This window comes from Gymnoscopelus microlampas (genome assembly GCF_963454915.1).
Source record: "Gymnoscopelus microlampas genome assembly, chromosome: 7".
In the NCBI taxonomy this organism is placed as follows: domain Eukaryota; kingdom Metazoa; phylum Chordata; class Actinopteri; order Myctophiformes; family Myctophidae; genus Gymnoscopelus; species Gymnoscopelus microlampas.
In genome coordinates this window covers 48,485,258-48,507,111 of record NC_139944.1, presented here as the reverse complement: position 1 = coordinate 48,507,111, position 21,854 = coordinate 48,485,258, and the positions used below count along the sequence as shown (strand labels likewise).

Below are 21,854 nucleotides of genomic sequence, written 5' to 3'. Positions count from 1 at the left end.
AAAATAGTATTAAACTCCTATAGCAAGATCACAGCACAAAACAGCATAGTGAAGGGCTTATACACAGTTACGCGCCAAATTCAATTACAAATGAAATAAGAAGATGACCCGAAATTAACACTGTGGATTTTACTCTTTGTTAATGGTCCCTGGTTTAATATGCCCACACAAGTGTAATCATTTCCTCCCAAGATCTCAATATGAACTAAAACTTAGTTCAAAATAATTCAGGGAATCAGACCGTCTTTAAACACGTCCATGATTCACACACTCAAAATCGTTTTGTCCGCCATTATGTTTAGTTCTTTTAGATTGGATGAAATCAATGAATCATACATAAAAGGCGGATACTAAATCAAATAAAGTCTAACTTATTGGTGCCGCTCCACTGCCGTTGAGCCTCTGCACCATGCACCTGCAGCCTTGCGCTGGAAAGTAAGGATAATGCACTGGGAGCAAATTACCACATGAGATGGGGGTGCTACTGTATGTTTAACCCCCTGAAGTGCAGTTATTTTCTCATAACTGTCTTGCTCCCAGACGAGTGCATTATCCCGCTTAGAAAGCGGCTACTTTTCAAATTCTCCATAACTGGCAAAAATATGAAATGTTTCATTAGAAAAGTAATTCGTTGTTTTCAGTCATTCAATGTAACTACAGCATTGCTTGATATAGGTAATAGGTAACGCTTTACTTATTTTCGGTCAAAGTTTTGTTATCTTTGTGTTTTATTGCTATTAATTGATTAATTCATTATCAATTAACCGAATTATTCAGGTACGTTTGGTATCATATATTCATGCTGGTATGGCCCGGTCACGTAGGTATAATCATTTAAACTTTAAACAGTATCTCTCTCTCAGGTTTGGGTTGAAGGCATGCAAAAGTGTCATGATTTGGTGGTGGAATGTGCAAAACAATATGACAACCTTTATTTGACTTCTAATTGTCAGCAAATCATATCATTATTTAATGGCACTTGAAAGTTATCAGTACAATTAGTAAAGCCAGTGCAGAATAGAAAGTGCAACTCCTGACCAAGCAAAATGTGGTGACTGCTGATTTATCAGATGAACGAAGCCAGATCAAACATGGTTTACAGATATGGAGAGGAATGGAGCCTATATAAGTGGCTTCTGGCATTCAGTTAGTTGTAGAGAGGCAACATGGGCAAGCTTCTCATCTGCGTTGGTAAGCTGAGAAATTGTTGTTGAGAAAACAAATTCCCTTTGTTTTTGTAGAGGAAATTATTGAGATTAACTTTGAAATGATTCTTATGTTCAAGTGCATTGTTTAACATTATGATTCATATGAGGCATAAAGGCTAATGTATGCTTGATAATAATGCATGCACATTTTTTGTACATGTCATAAACTACCCTGCATTCTGCACTATTTTTAATACAATAATTATTTTAAACAGTCTACAGATGGTAGAGTATGTTGATACAAAATAACTAGTATGTCTGCAGTGGTTACTGCAGGTGGTTTAGCTACTCTTCCACTGAGGAGTTTAGACCACTGTATCAGAATGGTCATACTGGTTGACATGTATTGCCTGAAGTAAGTTTAGTATCTCTCCAGGCCAAGCAAGGATTCTGTTTTGCTAGAGCCTTCCAGGAGACTATATATAGTCGACATCAAACCTATGGAGTGAGTGTTTTTCGTACTGAACCAACCAACCCCTCTCCACCCCCCCTCCCCTTCTCTCTCTCTGCTTGTACCACTCCTTCAGGACTGGCTCTCCTGCTGCACGTGCAGCTAGGTAAAACTTTGTCCACTTGGAGCGATAATCTCAAATGGCAGATTATAACGACAACAACAACAAGCCCTAACTGCATCTCTCATATCTTGCAGGATCCTCTTACATCCTCTCCTGTTATTTCACCAACTGGGGACAGTACCGTCCCGGTGCAGGGAAGTTCTTGCCCTCCAACATTGATCCATGTCTCTGTGACCACCTCATCTATGCCTTCGCTTCAATGGACAACAACGTGATCACGACCCTCGAGAAGGACGATGAGCAGTTCTATGCAGAGTTCCAGGCCCTCAAGAACCAGTGAGTGCACACACGCACACGGACGCGCACACGCACGCACACACACACACACACACGCAATCGCACGAACACTCGCATAAAGGCATGAGAGCATTTTATTTATTTATTTATTTTTGTTCTTCAGGAACAGCAACCTGAAGACCCTGTTGGCCATTGGTGGATGGGCTATGGGCACCACAAAGTGAGTATTAAACAAGAGGTCTCCAGCGACAGGAGCCTCAGGAACGGGTAAAAGCAATCGTATGACTCTTTTCTGTTGTCAATCGTCTCGTCTCCTCTCCCCTCTCTCTCTCTCTCTCTCTCTCTCTTCTCTCTCTCTCTCTCTCTCTCTCTCTCTCTCTCTCTCTCTCTCTCTCTCTCTCCGACTCCAGGTTCTCAAACATGGTGTCCAGTCCTGGTAACCGTCAGACTTTCATCGACAGTGTGATCAAGTTCCTGCGTCAGTACGAGTTTGATGGTCTGGATATCGACTGGGAGTACCCAGCTGGACCTACCAAGCCGCTCTTCACTGTTCTGTGTCAGGTCAGCCTTGTATCATGTTAAAGCCTACAATAACATGTTCCTGCCCAGCCTTAATTATCTGTGTGTATTCTGTATACAGTAGAGTACTGTATCTTTGAACCATTGCCTTAATCTTGTAATAGATGTCTTGCTTTCTTGCAGAGGTTGGAAATCAAAGTATAGCCTACAAAAACAACAAGAATGAATGACAAGAGAATAGATATTTCTAAATAGAGTACACATTTCCTACTTCTTAGGAATCTAATACAGGAGATACAGCCATCCTTGAGGAAAATACTGACACCCTCATCTTTCTCCATCACCACCTCCTGTCTCTCTGCAGGAGATGATGGATGCCTTCGAGGCTGAAGGTAAGAAGACCAACCGCCCTCGTCTGATGCTCACCGCTGCTGTCGCTGGTGGAAAGGGAAACATCGACTCTGCATACCAGATTCCCCAACTCGGAGCGTCAGTATCACACACAAACACACACTAAGCACCAAGCACATAAGGGGATTAACATAAAAACATACACACAGAGACATACACACACTTATTTTGAAATAAACCACCAGAAACCTTACTACTGATGTCCTTTTGCCAGTATCCTGGACTATTTCCATGTGATGACCTACGACTACCAGAGTTCCACCACTAATACAGAGAATAGCCCTCTCTTCAAGTCCCCAGCTGATGTCGGTTGGATGCGTGAATACTACAATGTGGTGAGTGAGGGGGTTCCTCTCTTCAGTTGCACACTTTGTATATTGTGTAATTGTGATACTGTATGGATGAATGTGTGTACTGCAAAGAATCGCTATTGATGCCAGTACGTTTCCTTACCGTAGGATTACACTATGAACTACTGGAAAAGCTTGGGTGCCCCAGCTGAGAAGCTGCTGGTTGGTTTTGCCACCTATGGCCACAACTATTGGTCTGGTGGCCCCAGTGCTATCGGTGCTTTCAACGGTGGAACTGGACCACCTGGAGCCTACACTAAACAGAGAGGATTCTGGTCCTACTATGAGGTAGGGTTGTATTTGTAACATGTGATGTAAGTACCATGTGACAATAAAGCACCTTGAGCCTTAACTCTAAAATCTCTCCCTTCCTTTAGATCTGCGACTTCATTAAGAAAGGAGCCAGTCAGGGCTGGGATGCCCCCCAGGATGTGCCTTATGCCTACAACGGCCACCAATGGGTTGGATACGACAATCCCAAGAGCTACCAGATCAAGGTGCAAAATGTGTATTCAACATAATATTTTGTTCAGATCTGTAGCCACTGTCTACTGTTTCCTGTCGTACTCACTGTACCATTTGGTCCATCTACAGGCTGACTGGCTGAAGAAGAGTGGTTTTGGTGGAGGTTTTGTCTGGAGTCTGGACATGGATGACTTCGGCGGCACCTTCTGTGGCCAGGGAAAATTCCCACTGATCAGCGCCCTCAAGACTGGGCTGGGAGCCGGAGCTGGTAAGTAACATGCACTCTCACTCGCACACACATGTAAAACCACACACATGCTTTACAATTTCTACACATACTGCATCAGAGTTACATCTCTTGAGACGTATATCCTCTTTGTCCTCTATCTCTAATGCAGGCTGCACATCTCGCCCACAACCTCTGCCCCCAGTCACTCCAGCCCCCGCTCCCCAGCCCCAGCCCCAGCCCCAGCCCCAGCCTCAGCCCCAGCCTCAGCCCAAGCCCCAGCCTAGTGGAGGTGGAGGAGGAAGCAGTGGAGGATCTGGATTCTGCGCTGGCAAGACTGGCGGACTCTACCCAGACCCCACCAACAAGAACCACTACTACAACTGCGCCCAGGGACGTACCTATGAAGAGAGCTGCGCTGCTGGTCTCGTGTTCGATACCAGCTGCAAGTGCTGCAACTGGGCTTGAACGAGGTCACGGTTTCACTTCATCTTTGCTGTTCTTTAGGAGCATTAGAGCTGGGTGTAAAAATAGTCGCTCAATCCTAGACCATGCTGTCTAGTGATCACTGATGGGAATAAAACAAAACAAAACAACTAGGACTGTCTAAGTTCTTTTTCCTATCTGTCTTCCTCTCATCCAGTTACGTCTCCACTCGAGTGTTAATCAATTCCGAAAAGAATCAAACAGTAAAACAAATGTGTTTACTGCGTAGAGCAGAATATCACAGAAATAAATGGTTATCATCATCATCATCATCATCATCATCATCATCATCATCCACATAATGATGTTACATATTCTCATGTCCATGCTGCCTCCACCTCCCAGGCTTCATATGTTTGTTCCCTTCTGTGCCTGGCTGGATGCCTCATCCCTATTGGCAGTGTATTCACCACAGCACACACTGGATGCGTGTGGAGCTCGATGCTGAGCTTTGTTCAACAAACCATTGTAAATAATGGGTTTCAGTGTGCAGCAGTGCCGTTCGTGAAAGGGCCATGAGCATATTAAACCGGAAACCGTAAGACTGTGTGTTACAATAGCTTTCCATGGCTGATAAGTAAAGAATAATGTGCTGAGAACAACCCTGTTATGAGAATGACCACATTACGTGGGGATGCTAAGTATTTTTACCCACTTGAAGTGCATTTACTTTCTCAAAACAGACCCACAGTTCCCATTGCATTATCGCTTAGGCCACTGCTACCTTGCAAAGTTTCCATAACTGCCAAAAACTATAAAATATTACATTAGAAAAGTCATAGCCTAATAGCCTAATACTTTGCTGTTCAAAGTTTTGCTATCGTTGTGTTTTTGTATTTGAAAGGTCTGGATGAAAATAATGCCTGGATAAAAGAATCAAATGCCCATGCCTTAACCGCTCACTGCGCTCAGTGATTTTTAACCAATATATTGACTCAGTTATTCAGGTGAGATCAGTAACAGTATACAGTATGTGTGTGTGGTGCTATAGTCCTCTAGGTTGAGTAGATATAATCTATTAACCTCAGTGAACCTAAGTGAAATGAAAATTATCATAATTTTGAAGAAAACTCTTGTACACAGCCAAAAAGTATGAATCAGTATTTCATAGCGTATTTATTGCAAGAAAAAGCCTTGTTTGAGACTCATACGTGAGAAAAACGCATCACATACGCTGCGTGGAAGCAGGCAACTTCCTGGACCTTACTCAAATAAAAGTATGAAACTGGACTTACTTATTTTGAAAGCCAACTTAGCAGCCATTCACGCACCTTTTTGTGACGAAATTATCGTACGTTTGGGCATTTTCTGCGTTATTGATTGTTACCAAGGCGACGATGACGATGAGATAATCGTCCCGAATATGGACACAACGCCAGTGTGACGTAGTTGTTACGACTGCACGGCATAATACCCTACCCATAAATACTATGACCCGTGGGATTCGTCCGAGTCTGACGGTTGCAGTAGTAATAATAAATAGTAACTAGAAAAAGTGCTCCTCGGAGCACAACTCTCCGCCAGAAGACTTGTGTTGGTTCGAAGGTCGCGAAGGTCGCTATCCCTCTTGTATATGTAAGTGTCCTATCCATCCTGTCTGGGTAAGTGTCCTCTTCCGTTCATTCTGTGTAAGTGTCCTATCCGTCCTGTCTATGTAAGTGTCATATCCCTTCTGTCTATATAAGTGTCCTATCTGTCCTATCTGTCCAATAAGACAGATAGGAACAATTGGACCGCGACTACTTGACTACTTCCGGTTCGAAGGTCTGGGAGTGAGCTAGTGGCTGGATTTTCGGTATTGGAATCTGGCTTATCACAGTGACACATGTATTTATAGGTCGCTATCCCTCTTGTATATGTAAGTGTCCTATCCAACCTGTCTGGGTAAGTGTCCTCTTCCGTTCTGTCTGTGTGAGTGTCCTATCCCTCCTGTCTGTATAAGTGTCCTATGTCATATCCCTCCTGTCTATATAAATGTCCTATCTGTCCTATCTGCCAATTATGTATCAGCCATGCAGACATTTCATGGTTCCCGTCTTACCTCACTCTGACAGTGGCGGAGACACTGTCAGAGTGATGCCATGTATATATAGGCCCGGTGGCGTCACTAGCCAATCAGATCACAGTATTTCACGTGTCACGTGAGGCTTGACCAATCGGTGTGTCATGTTTAGAAAGTGAAAACGCAGTGATAACAATACTCTCCTGGCGGAGAGTAATAATAGTAATAATACTTAGATAAATAGCAGGGCCTATTCACTTACATAAGTTGGGTGATTCAGGAAATCTTCCGGGCCTTTCGGCACTTCGCGACGGTCAATAGTACGAGCCAGCGAGCCTAGAAATACAGTCCTTATATCTTGCAGTAACCTCTGCAACATTGATCGTACATTGTACAGAGGGTAGAATTATCGTACAAATACAATAATTGTTTTGATTATGTTTTTGAAGGAATGCAAAAGTGTCATGTTTATGAGGTGGAAGGAATGTGTCAAAACAAACAAACAAACCTATGACAATCTTTATTTCACTTTATTGTCAGCACATCATATCATTATTGAATCACACTTGAAAGTTATCAACAGAATTAGCAAAGCCAGTGGAAAATATCAAGCAACTCCTGACCAAGCAATTAAACAAGGTGAGTGTTGATTTATCAGAATAATGAAGCCAGATCAAACATGGTTTACAGATATGGAGAGGAATATAAGAGGCTTCTGGCCTTCAGTTAGTTGTACTGAGGCAACATGGGCAAGCTTCTCATCTGCGTTGGTAAGGTGACATTTTTTGATTGAGAACAAAATTAACTGTAAAATTAGATGATGAAATGGAATCTATTATTGTGTTCAAACTAATTGGTTAACATTCATATGACGCACAAAGACTAATTGATCAAGATTTTGTGTATGTGTCATTTATAAATTACAATTAAGCTTAAAGAACTTATTTTGTTACAAATCATTTTAATCAGCATGGTATGGCAAGAGCATTTTAATACAATATAACTATTGTAGTACATCTGCAGCATTTGGAGGTGGTCCATGGTGTCGGAAAGCACACCTACAGCTTGACAAGTAATTTTGCCTGAAGTTGCAATATTTCCCCTGGCCAAAAAGGGGATTCTATCTTATTAGAGTGGTATGAATTTGGTCTGCCATGCGGGAGACTAGGGGTTCAATTCCCGGGTAGGACAGCTTTAAGACTTCCCTCACTAAACCCCCACCAACCCTCTCTCTGCTTGTATCTCTCTTACAGGATTGGCTCTCCTGCTGCACGTGCAGCTAGGTAATACTTTGTCCACTTGGTTTGATATACTCTCAAACAGAAAAAATAAAATATCAACAATCCCTAACTGAGTCTCTCATATCTTACAGGATCCTCCTACATACTCTCCTGTTATTTCACCAACTGGGGACAGTACCGTCCCGGTGCAGGGAAGTTCTTGCCCTCCAACATTGACCCGTGTCTCTGTGACCACCTCATCTATGCCTTCGCTGGAATGGACAACAACATGATCACAACCCTCGAGAAGGACGATGAGCAGTTCTATGCAGAGTTCCAGGCTCTCAAGAAACAGTGAGCACGCACACACACACACGTATACGCACAAGGCATGAGCACTCAGTGTGTATTTCATTAACTTTTCTTCTTCTTCAGGAACAGTAATCTGAAGACCCTGCTAGCTATTGGTGGCTGGGCCATGGGCACTGCAAAGTGAGTATTAAACAAGAGGATCAATACCTTAAACAAGATAATGAATAACTCCAGTGGCTCAGGAACGGGAAAAAGTACTTACAGTATAGCTCTTCTGTCCCTCTCCCTCTCTCTCGCTCTCTCCAGGTTCACAGCCATGGTTTCCAGTCCCACTAACCGTCAGACCTTCATCGACAGTGCGATTAAGTTCCTGCGTCAGTATGAGTTTGATGGTCTGGATATCGACTGGGAGTACCCTGTTGGACCTACCAAGGAGCTCTTCACTGTTGTGTGTCAGGTCAGCCTTCTATCATGGCTCTATCAAGCCTTAGTAACTTACACAGTACATGTTTATATGTTCTTAATTCTCTGTGTATGCTGACATATCTTATGAAAGATAATTATGTCACATGAGAATAGATATTGGTAATGTATTGCTAAATACAATTTACATTTCCTACTTCAGCAGGAGTCAAATAAATGAGATGAAGCCATCCTTGACATTAATGCTGCCACCCTCATCTTTCTCCATAACCACCTCCTGTCTCTCTGCAGGAACTGGTGGCTGCCTTTGAGGCTGAAGGTAAGAAGACCAACCGTCCTCGTCTGATGCTCACCGCTGCTGTGTCTGGTGGAAAGCCAACCATTGACTCTGGATACCAGATTCCCCAGCTCGGAGCGTCAGTTCTAACATGCACGCACACAGTAACACTAACACACACACAAACGCACACGCACACGCACACATACATACAGGGGAACACTTATTTTGACATAAACCAGCAGAACTCTAACTCCCGGACCTGATGAACTACTGGAAGAGCTTGGGTGCCCCAGCTGAGAAGCTGCTGGTTGGTTTCGCCACCTATGGCCACAACTTTTGGGCCGGTCCCAACCCCAGCACTATTGGGGCTTTCAACGGTGGACCTGGACCTGCTGGACCCTTCACCCGCCAAAGAGGATTCTGGTCTTACTATGAGGTATGGCTGCGTGGAGATTTTCTTACCAAATACCTACAAATAAGTAATAAACTCAGGACAACAGTGTTAGCGGTAACATTCATAGCCGTGGGAGGTATGGGGGCTGAGGCTGAAGAATACCCATTACTAAAAACATCTTCCCATGGCTATGGCTATTCGCGGCAGAGCAGACACTTTCACTTGATAATTATACCGTCTGTCATCCGAATAAGTAGCCTATTGACTATTCAGGGTAAACTATATTGATCATGTATATTGTATGCAGCACCTTGAACCTTGAACCTAAATCACCTTCATTCAGATCTGCGACTTCCTGAAGAAAGGAGCCACTCAGGCCTGGGATGCCCCCCAGGAGGTGCCTTTTGCCTACAACAGCCATTTATGGGTTGGATACGACAATGACAAGAGCTACCAGATCAAGGTGCAAATTTGTATTCCAACGTAACAGTATTGATCAGATTGTCTGCTGTACGTAGTACTCTTTTTTTTTAAACCATTTGGTCCATCTACAGGTTGACTGGCTGAAGAAGAGTGGTTTTGGTGGAGGTTTTGTCTGGAGTCTGGACATGGATGACTTCAGCGGCACCTTCTGTGGCCAGGGAAGATACCCACTGATCAGCACCCTCAAGAATGGCTTGGGAGCCGGAGCCGGAGCTGGTAACATCTCTCTCTCTCTCTCTCTCTCTCTCTCTCTCTCTCTCTCTCTCTCTCTCTCTCTCTCTCTCTCTCTCTCTCTCTCTCTCTCACACACAAACACACACACCCATACAAAACCACACACTTCTCTTAAAGGAGATTTTTTCTTCAACCGTGCACTCAGATTTTTAGCTGCGGTGGACTTATGACATGGATGGAGTTACGACATTTTTCTAAAGTACCACTCATCCTAGGATATAATAATCATATAAAAGGTAAGAAAAACGTAGTCCGGAATTCTCCTTTAACATATATCCTCTTCACTTCTCATGCAGGCTGCAAACCTCTTCCCCCAGTCAGCCCCACCAAGCAACCAGCTCCCCAACCCGAGCCCCAGCCCAAGCCCCAGCCTAAGCCTCAGCCCAAGCCCAAGCCTCAGCCTAGTAGAGGCGGTGGTGGAAGCAGCAGTGGAGGATCTGGATGGTGTGCTGGCAAGACTGACGGACTCTACCCAGACCCCACCAACAAGAACCACTACTACAACTGCGCCCAGGGACGTACCTATGAAGAGAACTGCGCTGCTGGCCTCGTGTTCGATACCAGCTGCAAGTGCTGCAACTGGGCTTGAACAAGGTCATGGTTCCACTTTGTCTTACTCCTTCTTTAGGTGTATTGGAGCTGGGTGATCCAAGACCATGCTGTCTTGTGATCACTGATGGAAATAAAATAAATTGGTAAAATGATATTCAAAGCAGCTGGGACCATCAAAGTTATTGTCTCCGCCAGGCCGAAAGGCATGGCGAGAGAGTATGTTTTACCCTCCGTCCGTCCTTCCGTCCGTCCGTCCGTCCGTCCGTCCGTGTGTGTGCGTGTGTGTCCTGTCTGTGTGTTACCAGCTAATCTCCGGCACCGTTGGCCCGGTCGCTGCGAAACTGTGCATACCCACTCCCTGGATGCCAATTCAGAACCTCTGCCCCACATTTTTCACATGGGCCTGTTATAGCGCCACCAGGAGGCCGATTTGTGCAAAACCCATTTTTTTCCCATTACACCTACAGCTTTTAACCAAACTTCATGCAAATCGGTACACAGTATCTTTATAGTCATGTGATCAACCCGGATCTGTCCAATTTCCCATAATGCATCCTCATTGGCTAAGGTTGGCTTCCAAAGTTTGCAGGATTGGTCCGTTTTGAACAAACTGCCTCCAATCATGAACGCAGCTTGCCATTTCCATAAAATTGCACACGCACATTCCCACTAGGCCGAGGAAAAACATTGAACTGCATTTTTCACATCTGCTTTTTACAGCGCCACCAGGAGGCCGACTTATGTAAAATACATTTTTGGAGATTAGTCCTTCAGATTCTGTCCAAAAAACACGCAAATTGGTACACTGCATCTCCATAGTCATGTGATTCTGATGGATCTGTCCGATATTTCATATTCCATCCTATTTGGCTTACAGTGGCTTCCAAAGTTTGCAGGATTGGTCAGTTTTAAACAAAATGCCTCAAAACATGAATGCAGTGTGCAATTTCCGTGAAAGATTCCCACTAGGCCGAGGAAGAAATGCCCCCCTTTTCACATTCACATTGGCCTTTATAGCGCCACCAGCAGGTCTAATTTAGCAAAACACATTTTTGGAACAAAATGCCTCAAATCATGAATGCAGTGTCCCATTGAAAGGCCTAAGAAGAAATGCCACCCTTTTCACATTGGCCTATTATAGCGCCACCAGGAGGCCACAATAACCTACCTAACCTGGCGGAGACCTGTGCTCCGAGGAGCACTTTTTCTAGTTTTTCTTATCTGTCTTTCTCTCATCCAGCTGTTATGTCTCTGAGTGTTAATCATTTACAAAAATATCCAAACAAGTTGTTTACTGCGATAGAACAGAGGATCAAAATAGGAAAACATCATCATCATCTCGCATATTTTCACGTACACATCATACGGCTATGGACAGCTGTTGACATAGATAGATTGACATGACAAAATACATAATTTGGTTAAAACATAGTTAAAGTAGTATTAAACCCCTATCAGGATTACAGCACTAAAACAAACAGCACAACAAAGTCAGTGTAAAAGAACACTGGGGCAGCCATAGCTGAGTGGTTAGTGATCCCGCCTAGGGAACCAGAGGCCCTGGTTGCCGCAGGTACGATTCCCGGCCACTACAGCATATGTGTCGATGAAATGAAATTTGTCCCTGAGCAAGACTCTCAACCCCTAATTGCTCACAGGTTCTCATTGGAAACAAGACCGCAAGGACTTTCATGAACGACCTGTTAAAAGGAATTATCCTATAACATAATAACTTAATAATTATTAAGACCTTAATAAGGGTAGAGCCACACATGCACATACATTGCATAAAACCTACACATCACACGTTGGTTAAAAACAATAAATCACAGATTTTGGTTTTAGAGGACTTTTATATGGTGGAATGTGTCAAAACAAACAAATAAACACTACACTAAAACAAAAAAAACATATGAGAACCTTTATTTGACTTCTAATTGTCGCACAACATCATTATTGAATTGCACTTGAACGTTATCAGGACAATTAGCAAAGGCAGTGGAAAATAACAAGTGCAACTCCTGAGTCCTGACCAAGCAAATGAATGAGGTGACTGCTGATTTATCAGAATAACAAAGCCAGATCAAACATGGTTTACAGATATGGAGAGGAATGGAACCTATATAAGAGGCTTCTGGCCTTCAGTTAGTTGTACAGAGGCAACATGGGCAAGCTTCTCGTCTGCGTTGGTAAGCTGAGAAATTGTTGTTGAGTATAAATTCTCCCTTTGTTTTTGCAGAGGAAATTAACTTCATATGATGCTTAACAACTTATTCATACTTAAATAATACATATATTTTGTATATGTAATATATATCCTTATTAAAGCTGCATTCTGGAACTTTTTTATTGAATACAAACAGTCTGTATAGTACAGCATGTTAGTACAATAGTAACTAGTACACCTGCAGTGGTTGGAGGTGGTCTAGCTACAGTATACTCTTCCATTAACCAACGTAGACCATGGTGTCAGGAAGCACACTTACTGTTTGATGAGTAGTATTGTCTGAAGCTCATGAAAACGATATCTCCCCTGGCCAAGCAGGGCATCCATCTTACCAGTCATTTGGCAGCAATTTAGCAGTGGGGCTCAAATCCCAGAATAGACATGAAACTTACAGTTTGCGGCAGTAAGTCTAACTGCTTTTCCTTACTGAACCAACCAACCCCCTTTTTCCTCTCCCTCTCCGACTCTCTCTCCATCTCCCTCTCCCTCTCTCTCGCTCTCTCTCTTTCTGCTTGTATGACTCTTTCTACAGGACTGGCTCTCCTGCTGCACGTGCAGCTAGGTAAGAACTTCTCCCTTTGGTTCGATACTCTCAAACAACAGAATGAAACATCAACAAGCCCTAACTGTGTCTGTCGTGCCTTGTAGGATCCTCCTACATCCTCTCCTGTTATTTCACCAACTGGGGACAGCACCGTCCCGGTGCTGGGAGGTTCATGCCTTCCAACATTGATCCATGTCTCTGTGACCACCTCATCTACGCCTTCGCTGGAATGGAAAATCACATGATCACGACCACCGAGAAGGACGATGTGCAGTTCTTTGCAGAGTTCCAGGCTTTCAAGAAACAGTGAGCAGACACACGCGTGCACGCACACACGCCCGCGCACGCACACACGCACGCGCGCACACACACACACACACACACACACACACACACACACACACACACACACACACACACACACACACACAGAGGAGTATGAACTCAGAGTGTTTTCTTTTTTGTTCTGCAGGAACAGTAACCTGAAGACCCTAATGGCCATTGGTGGATGGGGCATGGGCACCTGGAAGTGAGTATTAACAAGAGGATCAATTCCAGGAGATTAAGAAATGCGTAAAAGCACTCTTATGACTCTCTCTCTCTCTCTCTCTCTCTCTCTCTCTCTCTCTCTCTCTCCCTCTCTCTCCCTCTCTCTCCAGGTTCACAGAAATGACGTCCAGTCCTGCTAACCGTCAGACCTTCATCGGCAGCGTGATCAAGTTTCTGCGTCAGTATGGGTTCGATGGTCTGGATATTGATTGGGAGTACCCCAACGGACCTACCAAGGAGCTCTTCACTGTTTTGTGTCAGGTCAGGCTTCTATCATGTTGTTATGTCCCTGTCCAGCCTTAATTCTCTGTGTAGATCTTATGGTGTAAATGAAATCTTTAATTATTCTCCGAGGGATATACAGTGCAGTATCACTTACTGGGATTGTGTCTTGGTTTTATAAATGTAGATCTACAGTACTGACATTCAAGTCATGGCTGATTGAACTTTATTCATCTTGCTTTCCCCCTGTACTGAGTTGGGAAATAAAAGGTACAAAAACAACAAGAATTGAAGACATGTCACATGTCACATTGCAACACTATACAGTACATTAAATAGAAGTAAGAGATAGATAAAGCTATTATGGAAAAGATTAACATCCAGTCAGGTTGAAGTGTTGACAATGTATTGACGAATATTCAAGCAGAGAACCAACATTACAGATCATAGCATCAGGCTTCCTGGCCTGGGCTGGCAGCCCATCGGGGCAGAAGCCTCCTGAAGTGTCATCTTAAACACCTCTTAGAGATGCTCTCCCTAAATGGAGATAAATATGAACAGACTATACTAAGTGACAGTACAATGTATAATAACGCTGACTCGTTAAGTTACGGACAACCATGTATTTATATAGGACAGATTATATGTGCTGACACAGTGAGTAGTAGTAGAAGTCAGCTGTTGGATTATAAAGCCATCCTTAAGAATAATACTGACACCCAGATTTTTCTCCATCACCACCTCCTTTCTCTCTTCAGGAACTGGTGGCTGCCTTTGAGGCTGAAGGTAAGCAGACCAACCGTCCTCGTCTGATGCTAACCGCCGCTGTTGCTGGTGGAAAGGATACCATCGACAAAGCATACCAGATCCCCCAGCTTGGAGCGTCAGTATAGATAAAACACAGACATTAAGGACATACAGGGATTAACATACATACACACCCATAGGGGAACACCTCTTTAGAAATAAACCAGAAAAACCCTGACTCCTGACGTCCTTTTACCAGTGTCCTGGACTATCTCCATGTGATGACCTATGACTTCGAGGCTTTCAACACTCTTACAGAGAACAGCCCCCTGTTCAAGGACCCAGTTGACGAGATTTGGATGCGTAAATATTACAATGTGGTGAGTGAGGAGGTTCCATCTGTACATAAATACATTTAATATGTTATTGTATGTGTAGCAGTGGTAGCTCAGAGCCTCTGCCTGATGACCAAAAACCTACAGTATATCTCCCCCCGACCAAGGGGGAATTCACCTTTCGGCAAGTGGTTAAGATGTTGGTGACCCATGTTCGAATCCCGGGCATGACATTATGTATAAATGTCTGTTCACGGTAAAGAGTGGCTGTTGATGCCAGTATGCTTCCTTGTCCATAGGATTATGCTATGAACTACTGGAAGAGCCAGGGTGCCCCAGCTGAGAAGCTGCTGGTTGGTTTCGCCACCTATGGCCACACCTATTTGGTGGGTTCCGAAACTGCTATTGGTTCTCCCAACAAGGGATATGGAGGTCCTGGTCCCTTTACCAAGCAGCAAGGATTCTGGTCCTACTATGAGGTAGGGTTGCCGTGGTGTGGAGATTTTCGTAACAATTAAAGAACTCATCACAACACCAGTTTTAAAAAAATCATAATCTTTTTTACCTTTTCCCTTATTTCAGTTTTTTCCACACTGTTGAGGAAACTGGGGGCGAAAGAATTTTGCATGTGAAGATAAAGCACCTTGAACCTTGAACCCGAATCTGTACCTTATTTCAGATCTGTGACTTCATTAATAAAGGAGCTACTCAGGCCTGGGATGCCGTCCAGGATGTGCCTTATGCCTACAACACCCAGACCTGGGTTGGATATGACAATGTCAAGAGCTACCAGATCAAGGTGCAAACTTAATTAACATATTGTTCAGATTTGTAGCTACTATCTACTGTTTCCTGTCGTACTTATTCTATTAACCTCTTGGCCCATCTATAGGTTGACTGGCTAAAGAAGAATGGTTTTGGTGGAGGTTTTGTCTGGAGTCTGGACATGGATGACTTCAGCGGCACCTTCTGTCACGCTGGAAGATTCCCACTGATCAGCACCCTCAAGAATGGCTTGGGAGTCGGAGCTGGTAACATGCACTCTAATGAGCACACACATACAAAACTACACACATTCTTTAACATTTCCACACAAAATCAGAGTTCCATCTCTTGACATCCTCTTTGTCCTCTATCTTTCATGCAGGCTGCACATCTCCCCCACAACCTCTGCCCCCAGTCACTCCAGCCCCTGCTCCCCAACCCCAGCCCAAACCCCAGCCCAAGCCCCAGCCCAAGCCTCAGCCCCAGCCTCAGCCCAAGCCCCAGCCTAGTGGAGGTGGAGGAAGCAGTGGAGGATCTGGATTCTGCGCTGGCAAGACTAGCGGACTCTACCCAGACCCCACCAACAAGAACCACTACTACAACTGCGCCCAGGGACGTACATATGAAGAGAGCTGCGCTGCTGGCCTCGTGTTCGATACCAGCTGCAACTGCTGCAACTGGCCTTGAACGAGGTCATGTTTCCACTTTGTCTTTGTTGTTCTTTAGGTGTATTGGAGCTGGGTAATCCAAGACAACAAGATGTTGTCTTGTGGTCACTGATGGAAATAAAACAAATTGGTAAAATTATATTCAAAGCAGCTGGGAACTGTCTAAGTTATTTTTTTCATCTGCCTTTCTCTCATCCAGCTGTTATGTCTCCACTTGACTGCTAATCATTTACGAAAAGATCCAAACAATACAAAGAGGTTGTTTATTGCAGTAGAACAAAGGATCACAGATAGGAAATTATCATCATCATCATCATCATCATCTTACATATTCTCACGTACACACCATACAGCTATGGACAGTCGTTGACATTAGATTATACAATATACTTACTTTAAGATAGTTCAAATAATATTAAATCCATATCAAGATCACAAAGTGATACATTGCATAAAACCTACAAATCAAACAATCAAAAACAATCAATCACAGATTTTGACATGTTTTTTTCAAAACAAACAAACACTACACTAAAACAAAAACGTACTGTATGACAACCTTTATTTCACCGCACTTGAAAGTCAGTGCTCAGGACAATTAGCAATGGCAGTGGAAAATAACAAGTGCAACTCCTGACCAAGCAAAATAATGAGGTGACTGCTGATTTATCAGAATAATTAAGCCAGATCAAACATGGTTTACAGATATGGAGATATGGAGAGGAATGGAACCTATATAAGAGGCTTCTGGGCTTTGGTTAGTTGTACAAAGGCAACATGGGAAAGCTTCTCATCTGCGTTGGTAAGCGGAGAAATTGTTGTTGAGTATAAATTCTCCCTTTGTTTTTGCAGAGGAAATTAACATATGATGCATAACAGCTTTTCAATAATACATTTGTTGTACATGTAAATCCTTATTAAAGCTTTATTGTGGAACTGTTTTAATGAATAAAACATTAAAACAGTCTGTATGGTACAGCATGTTAATACAATAATAACTAGTACATCTGCAGAGGTTGAAGGTGGCCTAGCTACTGTATACCCTTACATTAAACAATGCAGACCGTCAGGAAACACACTTTCTGGTTGATGAGTAGTATTGTCTGAAGCTCATGAACACACTAAATCTCCCCTGGCCAAGCAGGGCATCCATCTTACCAGAGCGGCGTCAATTTAGTCTCCCATGCAGTATGGTTTAAATCCCGGTATATGGACATGAAACTAACAGATTGCAGCTGCCAGTCTAACTGCTTTTCCTTACGGAACCATCCAACTTCCATTTTCCTCTCCCTCTCTCTCTTTCTTTTTCTCTCTCCCTCGCTCTCTCACTCTTTCTGCTTGTATGACTTTCTACAGGACTGGCTCTCCTGCTGCACGTGCAGCTAGGTAAGAACTTGTCCCCTTGGTTCAATACTCTCAAACGACAGAATAAAAAAACGACGACAACAAGCCCTAACTGTGTCTGTCGTGCCTTGTAGGATCTTCCTACATCCTCTCCTGTTATTTCACCAACTGGGGACAGCACCGTCCAGGTAGAGGGGCTATGACGCCCAAAGACATTGACCCATGTCTCTGTGACCACCTCATCTATGCCTTCGCTGGAATGGAAAATAACATGATCACGACCACCGAGAAGGACGATGAGCAGTTCTATGCAGAGTTCCAGGCTTTCAAAAACCAGTGAGCAGACACACGCATGCGCACGCACACACACGCACACGCACACGCACGCGCACGCGCACGCTCACGCACAGAGAAGTGTGAACTCAGAGTTTTTCCCTTTTTGTTCGACAGGAACAGTAACCTGAAGACCCTGCTGGCCATTGGTGGATGGGGCATGGGCACCTATAAGTGAGTATCAAACAAGATGATCAATTCCAGGAGATTAAGGAATTGGTAAAAGTACTCTCATGACTCTTCTCTCTCTCGCTCTCTCTCTCTCTCTCTCTCTCTCTCTCTCTCTCCAGGTTCACAGTAATGGTGTCCAGCCCGGCAACCCGCCAGACCTTCATCGGCAGCGTGATCAAGTTTCTGCGTCAGTACGGGTTTGATGGTCTGGATATCGACTGGGAGTACCCCCGCGGAGCTACCAAGGAGCTCTTCACTGTTTTGTGTCAGGTCTGACTTCTATCACGTTAAAGCCTAAAATAACATATGCTTCATGTTGTCCCTGTCCAGCCTTAATTCTGTGTACATCTTATGGTTTTACATAAAATATTTAATTATTCTCTCAGGGATATACAGTACAGTATCACTTACTGGGACTGTGTCTCAGTTTAATAACTGCAGATCTACAGTACTGACGTTCAGATTGAACTTTATTCATCTTGCTGGAAATTGCTCTCCTGCTGTACTGAGTTAATTGGGAAATAAAAAGTACAAAAACAAGAATGAAAGACATGTCACATGAAAATAGATTGCTAAATATATCCCTCAAATATTGCAATGATATACATTGAATTGAAGAAAGAGATAGATAAAGCCAACCTTGAGAATAATACTGACGCCGTCATCTTTCTCCATCACCACCTCCTGTCTCTCTGCAGGAGATGATAGCTGCATTTGAGGCTGAAGGTAAGCAGACCAACCGTCCTCGTCTGATGCTCACCGCTGCTGTCGCTGGTGGAAAGCCAAACATCGACTCTGGATACCAGATCCCCCAGCTCGGAGCGTCAGTATAGATAAAACACAGACATTAAGAACATTAACATACAAACACACCCATAGGGGCACACCTTTTTAGAAATAAACCAGCAAAACCCTGACTCCTGACGTCCTTTTACCAGTGTCCTGGACTACTTCCATGTGATGACCTATGACTACGAGGCTTCCAACACTCTTACAGAGAACAGCCCCCTGTTCAAAGACCCAGTTGACGTTGTTTGGATGCGTAAATATTACAATGTGGTGAGTGACTGAGGAGGTTCCATCTGTACATTTGTACATGTGTGTAATGTGTAGCAGTAGTGGCTCAGATGACCAGAAGCCTAAGATCTCCCCTGACCAAGGGAGAATACCCTTTTAGGCTAGCGGTTAAGATGTTGGCTTTCCACATGGGAGACCAGGGTTCGAATCCTGGGCGTTACACTGTATGAATGTCTGTATATGGCAAAGACTGACTGTTGATACCAGTATGCTTCCTTGTCCATAGGATTATGCTATGAACTACTGGAAGAGCCAGGGTGCCCCAGCTGAGAAACTGCTGGTTGGTTTCGCCACCTATGGCCACACCTTTGGGGTGGGTTCCGACACTGCTATTGGTTCTTTCAACAATGGACCTGGAGGTGCTGGTCCCTTTACCAAGCAGCAAGGATTCTGGTCCTACTACGAGGTAGGGTTGCCGTGGTGTGGAGATTTTCCTAACAATTAATGAACTCATCACAACACCGGTGTTACCGGTAATATCAGATGTGCACGCATATTATAGCCTTTTTTGATTGATTGATTGATTGATTGATTGATTGATTGAATACTTTATTAGTAAGTTTGTTGATGGTACAGTTGCAGTTGCTGCAGGTTAATGCTAAAAGGATAACACAAAAAGCATCTAGGGGCTTGTTGCCATTGTGGTACTTGTACTCAATTCATCAGTAATACATACACTACAATACGTTTTATAATACAATACGTTTTTTCCACACTGTTGAGGAAGTTCGAAGCACAAGAATGTTGCTGCTTGTCATGTTGCTATAGGCTGTATTGTACATGCATGTACAATACAGCACCTTGAACCCAGGGGCGTGCTGGGTGTAATAATCCTAAAACGGGAGCAAAAAAATGTAAATAAAAATAAAAATATATTCTTTCTTTTTTTGGGTGGCCCACCGGCCGTTTGGCGGCCCGTAAATGGCGCGGCCGTTCTGGAATTTTCCCGAATTTCCCAGTGGCCAGCACGTCCCTGCTTGAACCTGAACCTGAATCTGTACCTTATTTCAGATCTGTGACTTCATTAATAAAGGAGCCACTCAGGCCTGGGATGCCATCCAGGATGTGCCTTATGCCTACAACACCCAGACCTGGGTTGGATACGACAATGTCAAGAGCTACCAGATCAAGGTGCAAAACTAGTTTTTAACCTATTGTTCAGATTTCTAGTCACTACTGTTTCCTGTCGTACTTTTTAACCTCTTGGCCCATACAGGTTGACTGGTTGAAGAAGAGTGGTTTTGGTGGAGGTTTTGTCTGGAGTCTGGACATGGATGACTTCAGCGGCACCTTCTGTCACGCGGGAAAATTCCCACTGATCAGCACCCTCAAGAATGGCTTGGGAGCCGGAGCTGGTAACATGAATTCTAATGCGCGCACACATACAAAACTACACACATTCTTTAATATTTCCACACAAAATCAGAGTTCCATCTCTTGACATCCTCTGTGTCCTCTATCTTTCATGCAGGCTGCACATCTCCCCCACAACCTCTGCCCCCAGTCACTCCAGCCCCTGCTCCCCAGCCCCAGCCCAAACCCCAGCCCAAGCCCCAGCCCAAACCCCAGCCCAAGCCCCAGCCCAAACCCCAGCCCAAACCCCAGCCCAAGCCTCAGCCTAGTGGAGGTGGCGGAAGCAGCAGTGGAGGATCTGGATTCTGCGCTGGCAAGACTAGTGGACTCTACCCAGACCCCACCAACAAGAACCACTACTACAACTGCGCCCAGGGACGTACCTATGAAGAGAGCTGTGCTGCTGGCCTCGTGTTCGATACCAGCTGCAACTGCTGCAACTGGGCTTGAAGGAGGTCATGGTTTCACTTTGTCTTCGTTGTTCTTTAGGTGTATTGGAGCTTGGTGTAAATTGTCTGTTAATCAAAGACCACACTATCTCATGAAGTTGGCAATAAAATGGTATTCAAAACAAACAGGACTTTCTAAGTAATTTTTCTCATCTGCCTTTTTCTAATCCAGCCATTATGACTCCATAATGAGTGTTATTCAACTTTGAAAAGTTCCAAGCGAGTGGCGTAGGATACTGTAGATACAGTGGGTCCCATGTTTTTTTTTAATGGTTTTAGCAATTACCTTTGAGCATTGAGTATTGTCTTATACTCAATTTCTGGAGGTTTAAATTGATGTTGTCAAAATTGACCCCAATCATAAAGGGTGATAGTAAATGTGTACATAGGGGAACATCTCAATCAAGAAACTTGAATAGGTCTGAAGAGCTATTGATGGGGAACACATAACCAGCTGTTAAAACATGGGTCAGAACGAGTTTCCAAAACAGCGCTTTCCACCTGAGGTCCCAATATGATTGCAAACCTGTTATTATTATCCGCAAATCTCTGAGAATAAGAATAAGAGAATTCAGACCACCCATCTTTCAATGCATCAGTTTTTCTTAATGTTTTGTAATTTATTTAGATAAAACCTAAACATCATAAATAATGTTGGTTAAAATGTTCAAGGATAAAAGACAAAAAAAGTCC

General features: G+C 43.8%; 2 protein-coding genes and 1 pseudogene across 3 annotated transcripts; all 3 read left to right on the top strand.

The window, feature by feature from the left end:
• Positions 1-1,166: 1,166 nt before the first annotated feature.
• Positions 1,167-10,414, top strand: LOC311048608 (putative chitinase 10; annotated as a pseudogene). The gene is made up of 20 exons: positions 1,167-1,191; positions 1,736-1,765; positions 1,858-2,059; positions 2,184-2,240; positions 2,431-2,581; positions 2,904-3,028; positions 3,165-3,285; positions 3,409-3,588; positions 3,678-3,797; positions 3,895-4,033; positions 4,164-4,388; positions 7,220-7,249; positions 7,733-7,762; positions 7,852-8,053; positions 8,135-8,191; positions 8,318-8,468; positions 8,726-9,150; positions 9,452-9,571; positions 9,663-9,807; positions 10,122-10,414. The product of its transcript is annotated as a putative chitinase 10 (transcript).
• Positions 10,415-12,541: 2,127 nt separating this feature from the next.
• LOC311048607 (acidic mammalian chitinase-like) lies at positions 12,542-16,453 on the top strand (the record flags this gene model as incomplete). The annotated part of the gene is made up of 11 exons (XM_084061871.1): positions 12,542-12,566; positions 13,137-13,166; positions 13,253-13,454; positions 13,621-13,677; positions 13,808-13,958; positions 14,678-14,802; positions 14,926-15,046; positions 15,301-15,480; positions 15,681-15,800; positions 15,894-16,032; positions 16,149-16,453. 11 exons carry the CDS (start codon positions 12,542-12,544, stop codon positions 16,451-16,453), a joined length of 1,455 nt encoding a protein of 484 aa, XP_083917997.1.
• Positions 16,454-17,211: 758 nt separating this feature from the next.
• On the top strand, positions 17,212-21,162 carry LOC311048605 (acidic mammalian chitinase-like; the record flags this gene model as incomplete). Its single annotated transcript, XM_084061869.1, has 11 exons — positions 17,212-17,236; positions 17,791-17,820; positions 17,913-18,114; positions 18,229-18,285; positions 18,402-18,552; positions 18,981-19,105; positions 19,221-19,341; positions 19,586-19,765; positions 20,371-20,490; positions 20,576-20,714; positions 20,831-21,162. 11 exons carry the CDS (start codon positions 17,212-17,214, stop codon positions 21,160-21,162), a joined length of 1,482 nt encoding a protein of 493 aa, XP_083917995.1.
• Between the last annotated feature and the right edge of the window lie 692 nt (positions 21,163-21,854).